A 7,966-nucleotide genomic window follows, 5' to 3' on the forward strand; every position below is an offset into this window, starting at 1 on the left:
TCTCACTTGGCATAGAGCAGAGGTGAACAGCTGGTTGCCTGAAAGCCACATTTGACCTGCAAATATTCTATTGGGGTAACAGTGATTGAAGTCTTAAAAAAATTATCAACATTCAAAAATCAGATTTCACATAAAAATTAGGATTTCTAACTTAAAAATTGACAACAACCGGCAGACATGGTGGGGCAGCACTTCATTTGTACACCAGAGCACCAGAGACCCCACTAGGCCTGGCCACATCAATCTCTGAGTGTGTAACTCTACTCCAGCAATGAAGGGTGGGGGCTGAGAAGCTGGATGGCCTATGTAGAGTCTTGGCTCTGACGCTGAGTAGCTGGAACACCTTGAGCAACTCACCTATCCATGTCTAAGTTTCTTTGCCTGTAAAATTGGGGTAATAATACCTGTTTCATAGGATTCTTGGGTGAGCTGAATGAGATAACACTTGTGAAGTGTGCTTAGCAGGGCATGTGTTCAGCAGATAGTAGCTGTGAGCTGCTGCAGGACAGACCACACAGGAGCCATCTCGTCACCAATGAACATTTATTGAGTGTCCACATGTGCACAGCTTTGAACTTGGCGATCACAGAACGCACTGGGGGACGGGAGGGGGAAGAGAAGCAAGGAATCAGGTGTGTGGGGGTCCCCCTGGGTTTATAAGAAAGGTAGTCCCTGATGGAGCCGCCAGGCGCGTCTCTCTGCAGAGAGGAGTTATAAGCAGGGGTGGATTTAAAGCCAGGCACCACGATGGCAATGGGGTGCAATCACTAGGGAAACATGCGGTATCTGGGGAAGTGCCCTTCCTGTTCCTGGCTCCAGCCAGGCCAGATGGCACCAGGGGGACAGGAGTCAGGTACTCAGGTATCCAAGCAAAGATAAGGACAGGCAAAATAAATAACCCCCCAATTCCCATCATCACTCTGCTGCAACACGACACAAAAGCTTAGAGACCAGGGCCCAAGGGCTTCTGGGTCCCTTCAAGGAGGCTCAGGTGGAAGGTTTCCCCAACCCCTCCACCAGGCCTATCTGCCCCAGCTTTCCCTAGAAGGATGGGGCAGTTCAGACCCTGGCTCATTGAAGCTGATAGAAAGAAATATGATGTCAATGGCCTGAGCCTGCTCTCTGCCCAAGAGGGCCAAGGGCAAGAACCAAATGGCCAATTTAAAGGACGTGGACCTGGGAGGCCAGAGGGGCACCACAGCCTAGGGGAGCTCACGCCCTGGCCGGCAGGGCACATGGGCTGAGGCAGCCAGCTCCTGCCAGCCCTGTCCCACCCTGGGGCCTCCCTCCTGCAAGGGAGCCAGACATTGGGCACAATAACACCTAGTTCCCCACTCCTGGGGGCTTCTCCAACCTTCCCCGGCTGGGTGGGGACAGCCACGTTGACTTCCAAGACAATCCCCGCCCCTGAGTGGGCCCAGGGGGCGGAACGCAGTTCCTTACATTTGAAGGGTAGGCACCATGCCCTCTCCCTTGGAAAAGCCAGAAAGCTGGGGTGTTTGGGGGGAGAGGAAGTTTGGAGACGGGGGTTCAATTTGGGGGCTTGAGGGAAGATGCTTCCTCCTTCCCTTGCTGCCCGCCCCCAGTTCTGTCCCCAGTGGACACCCCTTCAGGGCTCCGACAGGCATTGCTCCAGGGCGGCCATGCGGTAGTGGCTGGCCGTCTCCTCTCCCGCCTGCAGCCTCATGGCTTCCCGGCACAGCCGGTTGGCCCGTGCCAACTCAACCAGGACACCCTGATAGGCGGCTACCATCTCAGGCTTGACGGAGTTGGGGCTGACGCTGCCTAGCAGCTGGAGCAGCTCCTGCGGCCAGCGGGAGCGCAAGGCGGCAGGGGCCAGCCAGGGCAGCAGTGGCACGCAGCCTGTGAAGGCCTGCATGCCCAGGAACCAGAGCTCCTGCAGATCGGCCCAGATGCCCTCGTAGTCAGGGGACAGGGCCAGCACTGCCTGGTCTGAGCCAGGCGTGGCCCGCGCCACATGGGATTGTGATAGAAAGAGGATGGCGGCCGCGAAGAAACCTCTGGATGCTGGTGTTCCCTGAAGAGCTAGAAAGCAAGCAGGGAGTGGGGGCATGAACCAGCGGGGCCAACTGCTTTGCCAGACCCTTACTGTCCCTTCCTGGGTGGGCACACTCAGGGAGCCAAAGCATAGCCTGCAATCAGCTTGCCTAGGTTCAAACCCTGCCTTTGACTTTACAGTGTGACTTTGGGTAATTCACTTCTCTGGGTCTCGTTTCTTCATTTGTAAAATGGGGCCAATAGTGCTAATCTTAGAAATCTGCCGTGAGAATTAAACGTAATAATCTTGGACACAACCTCATGGTCAGAGCTTCCTACAGTCTGAGTAGTGATGAGAGACGCTGCGGGGCCTAGGGCTTCTCAACAGGCTAAGGAGGGTGCACCAGTTTCATTCTTAGGCCAGAAGAGAGTACCAGAGGGGCCCGGGAACTGACGACCTGGCTTTGCTTACCTGCTGGGCTAGGGGCCACCCCTGCACTGCAGATTCTCTCCCAGAGGCTGTGAGTCTAACCTGGTAGCATTTGTGGGTCAACCAGCACTAGGGCTCTACTTAGGGGCTGTGGTGATGCAGCTGGGACTGAACGAGCACGAGGGCTAGAGAGCAGGGGGGCTCCTGGTTCATTGGGACATGATCCTCTTGTTACTGTTGGGTACCCCGCTGGGATCCCTGCTTAGGGAACAGAGGCAGCTGAGGCTATGGGCTCATTACACCCCGTTCCTGGGCATCTGCTCAGCTCCTCCAACCTGACAGATGGGGCACAGGGAACAGGCGGGGACAGAGGGACCCGAGCAGACACCCACGGCCAAAGTGGGAGACACTGAGGGCTGGCAGAGGCTGGAGGGGATGCCCCTCCCCCTGCACTCAGCCAGAGTAAGACAGGGATGGGGAGAAGGCATGTGCAGAGGAGCGCCAGGCGCTGAAGCCTGTCATGAGGGAGGTGAGGTGCCGAACAGAAAAAGCTCAATGGGGAGAAGTCAGGTTTCTGACTCAAGTCCGGGGTGGGTGAGGTGGCTCCTCCACCTTGAAAACACTGGATTCAGATTCCTTGGGCTGCTGGGATTCCAGGTGCCTGTGCCTGTGCCTCTGAGTAGGCCTGTACTTACGCCCACCAGACCTTGCCTTAAATGTCTTCAGATGGAAGAGAATGTTATCATTTTGGGAAGAAGGGTGGGGTGGGGTGGGGGATGGAAAAATACTTTAGAGAGTTCCTTTGGGTAGGAAAATTCTGTAAAACCATTTTCTGACAAAGGTGACATGCCCGGAGGCCAGCATGTCCACCCAGGTTGTCTGTTCCCACCCATTAGGACTGGGTCCCCAGAGGCTTACCTGGAGAGGTGCTAAGGAGCCGGGCCATGAGGAGGCCCAGGGTGGCCACATTGGCAGCCAGAAGCAGCCTCCCCTGCTGCTGCACTAGTGCGGGTAGCGATGTCATCAGGGTGTTCATAAGAGATGTGAAGCAAGCATCTCGTCTGGGGAGAAACGAAGGGAAAGATGGAGGGAGGTGGGGGGCGTTAATAGAGCCAGACTAAGCCTTGGGAAAACCTGGGATGCTGGGCTCCCAGCTTCACCAGGGCAGGGTTTGGCAAGAAATTAGGCAGCAGGGTGAAGAGTTCATTTTTGGCTCCATTCATGGCATCTGGGGAGCAGACACTGGGTTATGGCTGGAATGGATAGACTTGCCCAGAGGGGTCCGGAGATGCTACATCTTTATGTGGGGTGGCACTGTTTTTTCTGAGACCTTTTCATTCTACCACTAACAGGAACCCCTGGGCATAAAGAAGCAAAGTAGGAGATGGAGATTTGGGGCAAATTTGAGGAGCACCCCCTTGCTTCCTCCAACCTCCTCCCCGGCCTCACTTGATTAGCCCTGGTGCGGTGACCACGAGGTTGAGGAAGATGTGGCAGCAGGTCTGCAGGCCGATCTCCACACTGTCGGGAAGCACTGAGGTGTCATGGCCAGGGGATGTGAGTTCCCACTGCTGCAGGAAATACTTGCACAGAAGTGAGGGGGCCCCCTCCTTGATCAGGATCTCCCGGGGCCCATCTTCGACTGTCAGGTGGCACCAGCCTGGCAGAAGGAGCCTGGGGATGTGGAAGGGACAGATGTATAAGGGGTAGGGAGAAATTCCCTTGTTTAGGGCACCCCACCTAAGAAAAATGGAAAAAGGGGAAAAGGATATATCCTCACAGGTACCGAAGAAAAAGCATAAGCATTGGAGTTGCACAGGCCTAGGCTCAAACTTGGGCTCTGCCACATGGTGTGAGTGTGGGCGAGTGACTTTAACTTCCCTGAGTATCAGTTTCCTCATTCTGAAGATGTGGATGAGACTTATGTCATAGATTTGCTGTGTGGATCCAAGGAGATCGTTTTGATAGAGTATAGAAAAATGTAGTAGATACTCAATAAGCGTAAGTTATCTCCTTTTAGAGAAATCTGGGGTTGGCAAGTGAAACTTGACAGCCCAGGAGTCCTGTGGGAACAAGCCCCGCAAAACAAATATCCTTAAGGTAATCTCATGTCCCAATCAGGCAGCCCAGCATAGATCAGTCTGGGGGAAGAAAAGGCATCCCTGTGTTACGCTGTTTCTTTAAAACAGTCTGGCTGGAGAGACTGTAACTACAAACTCACCGGAGAGCATCCCCTGGCCAGGTGGGCCCTGGGGTGGTAGGGGAGATGGCCAGGGTGGCAACCTGCTGAGAGAGGTCATTGGCTTCCTCGGCCTCTTCGTAGAGGGTCTTGGCATAGCGAACGAGGAAGGGCAGCAGCTGGCAGACCTCTTTGCGCAGGGATGAGGTCTCCTCGGCCAGCCAGGCACCCAGGATCCGCACCGAAGCAAACACAAACGGCTCCTTCTGCTTCTCTGGCCCCACCTGTTGCCATAGGACTCCCTTGAGATGGAGTGGGACCAGAGCCCCTCCCCTGCTTGGACAGCATGCCGGCCAGCCTTGGAATAACACTATGAGAAGGGAATTCTGGCCTGGAAACCCTTCAAAGGTAGCCCTGTGTACCCAGCACCTAGCATGTGGTGGGGACGCTACCAACGGGGGCCTGGCACAGAGAAGGCCTTCAGGGCATGTCTCCTGAGCCAACTAGACTTCAGATGGCATGCCTCTTCACTCCCTGGGATTCAACTCACATTTCTCTTCTCTCCACCTCGTAAGTTTCTCAGGGTTAGAAGGAAACTGAGAGGTCCAAAGCTACGTAAACATTTCCTTATAGCAGCTCTGACCTGAGGAGTTAGCTGCACCTCTGCAGATGCTGGATACCAGGCAGCTCTGTTTTTTTCCCCTGCAGCATTACAAGTTTGTATGTGCATGTGTGTAAAAGAATGCTATAGACTGAGCAGAACAGACGGCTTTGATTTTGTGTGTGCGTACTGGGGGGAGGGTTGTGAGTGGGAGGTTACTGTGTTGTGTGTGCGCGTGTGTGTACTGTGATGTGAATGCACATATGGTGTGTGGTATGGTGCTTGTGTGGAGGCACAGGGAGGGAGAGGGAGGCTCGGTCACACACTACTCCCGGGAGTGCTACAAGATCAGCCCTCGGTAAGTGCATCTTCCCAGCTCCCCATTACATGGAGGTACAAGAGTTTCACTTCCCCCTTTTCCTAGCCTCCTGGCTCCCCACACACTGGATTTCTTCTGTGGGCAACTGCACCCTCACCTGCTGCAGGTAGTGGATGACAGCCCCGATGGCCTCCTTCATGATGCTCACGAGCTGTACCTTCTGTGGCTCCTTAAGCAATGACTGCTCACAGCGGGTGCATTCCTGGATTCCCAACTCCATGAGGGCATAGCAGGCAGTCACCACATCCTCTTTTACCTCTGTGCCTGTCTCCTCCAGTGCCAGTCGTACCTCCACACATGCCAGATTCACCAGCAGGGCCAGGAACTTGCTCCCGGAGCTGCCCGCTGGGATCCAGTCGGAGCCACAGGCATGCGCCAGGCGGGCTGCCAGCTTTAGTGCGGGGTTGCGCTGCCAGGAGCTCAGCTTGCTGCCCAGGATGCGTGCCAGCCCAGCCTGCAGATCCCGGAGGCATTCAGAGGGCACGGTTGTTGGAGGCAGAAAGAGGGGCAGCAGCTGGCAAAGCTCAAACTTGCTGGCATCCTCGGCTTTCTGGAAATCTTCACTGAGGCCCCGCAACACGGCCAGCAGGTCAGGCTCTGCCTCTTTCCAGCACTGTGTCTCAGCAGCAGCCAGCAGCCCCACCAGGAGTGCCAGGGCCTGGTCAAAGCCATAGCCGTGCCCCAGGTATGCCTGACACAGGGCAGACACAGTGCCACCAGCAATGAGGTGCCGTGGCCCACGGGGTGTGCCTGCCACAGCCGTCAGGCATTGGTAGGTGTCATCGATCATGGAACGGCGGGCAGCATCATCAGGGTCCCCCCGGGTTGTGAGGAAAGTGCTAAGGATGGGGATCTTGTTCAGGACCTGGGGATGGGCGGCCAGTTCAGGGTCACTGCAGAAGCAGGCCAGTAGGGCCACGCCCAGGGCTCGGAGAACATGGTCGGGGCAGCCATCCGGTGCCTCCTTGGTGGTCAGGAGACGATTGGGGAAGGTGAAGCCTACAGCGTCGAAGATCCTTCGTCGCGTTTTAGCATCGATGTCACCTGCTTTGACTGCCTTGGTCACCTGGAGTGGGGGGCGGTATGTGCTATCAACAAGATGAAAGGAAGACGTAGCAGACTGTTCCCTGTACCCCAGGGCATTGACCATTAGCAGGATTAGGTTATATAACGGGACTCACTCTGGGATCAGGAAGCCTCCCAGAGTCATTTTATCCAGTTCCTTCCTTCTCCCTGGAGACAGACAGGTGTGACCTCTGGGACCCCTTAACTATGATTATCTCCGTGGAAGTGGGGTTCAGTCCTCCTCAACTACTCATCCGTTCTGCCATTTCATCACCTGGTCAGTGGAGAAGTTCTTCCTGATGTCTAGTCTAGATGCCCACGGTCTGAATTGGAGGGGCTCAGAACTCAGTGTTTAAAATCCTCCATGGATTTAGAGTCCCTTCCTAATTGTTCCCTCCAGAGAAGTCTCTGATCCATTCCCGCCACTGTCTCAGGGGAAATGGCTCCTATGTCTCGCCGCTCTGCCTGTCAAAACATTTCCCCTTACATTTCACCTAAACACCTCCTCTGCTGCAGTGTGAGCCCTTGACTCCAGAGCCTTCTCCCTGTTGCCATGGCAAACAAGCAGCGGCTGTACTCCCTCCTCCCTTCACCCCCCACACACTAACCCCCCCCCTTCCCAGCACTGCAGCTCCTGCTCTGCTGTCCCCAGCTTGGGTTCTTCCAACAGGGCTAAGTCCGGAACCAGCTCCCTTACCCTTAACCTACCTACTGCCATCCTGGCTATCCCCTGGGACCCCTTCCTAGTCACTGCCAGTCCTGCTACTCTCTCCACCCTCAGAACAATCATCCCCAGCCCTCAAGTACTCTGCACTAGTTACCACCTGCTGCTGTTACCCTATGAGTCAGCTCCCATCTGCTCTGGGACACCCCAGAGAACAGACCCAGACAGCCTCCTCCAAGGCTCCTAGGACTACAAGCCTTATTCTTCCCCATTCTCCCCGCTACCCCTGTACTCAGGGGAGCAAAAGAGTCCAAAGATAGGTGTCTTGGACCTTCTTTGGTGCCTCCAGGGTTGCCAGCACCACCTGTATATCCTTGGGGACTTACTGACCCCATTCCTAGGGGGCCCAACCACCCATCCCTTCCCACCTCCCAATTTTCAGTTAGCTCCTTACTAGCAGCAGGGCTGCAAACTGCTCGCTGTCATTCTTGGCCTCACGGAGGGCTCCCAGGTAGCGATCCAGGGTGGGGTTTCGGCTCTCTGCCTGGTTCAGAGCTGGCTCACAATCCGAGGCCATGATGCCCGCCTTGCCCAACTGTGAACACAAGAGGGACTGAGCATCCCTCTGCAGAGGAGGGGCGGGGGTGGGG

At 55.6% G+C, this 7,966-nt stretch overlaps 1 protein-coding gene across 7 annotated transcripts in view; it reads right to left on the reverse strand.

The window, feature by feature from the left end:
- Positions 1 to 526: 526 nt before the first annotated feature.
- Positions 527 to 7,966, reverse strand: part of NCDN (neurochondrin) — an 8,878-nt gene continuing 1,438 nt past the window's right edge. For 3 of the 7 annotated variants that reach the window (XM_015598829.2, XM_015598827.2, XM_006924249.3), the window contains 6 exons: positions 7,771 to 7,911; positions 5,685 to 6,653; positions 4,650 to 4,891; positions 3,878 to 4,102; positions 3,347 to 3,489; positions 530 to 2,046 (listed from right to left, as the gene is read on the reverse strand). In XM_015598829.2, coding sequence (XP_015454315.1) covers positions 1,610 to 2,046; positions 3,347 to 3,489; positions 3,878 to 4,102; positions 4,650 to 4,891; positions 5,685 to 6,653; positions 7,771 to 7,893 — 2,139 coding nt within the window. In that variant the 5' untranslated portion in view covers positions 7,894 to 7,911 and the 3' untranslated portion in view covers positions 530 to 1,609. Of the gene's footprint in view, positions 2,047 to 3,346; positions 3,490 to 3,877; positions 4,103 to 4,649; positions 4,892 to 5,684; positions 6,654 to 7,770; positions 7,912 to 7,966 lie in introns of all 7 variants that reach the window. The other 4 variants (XM_015598828.2, XM_025041295.1, XM_015598830.2 and 1 more) reach the window with 3 other exon arrangements.

The sequence above is a fragment of the Pteropus alecto genome, unplaced genomic scaffold (genome assembly GCF_000325575.1).
Source record: "Pteropus alecto unplaced genomic scaffold, ASM32557v1 scaffold39, whole genome shotgun sequence".
NCBI lineage: Eukaryota > Metazoa > Chordata > Mammalia > Chiroptera > Pteropodidae > Pteropus > Pteropus alecto.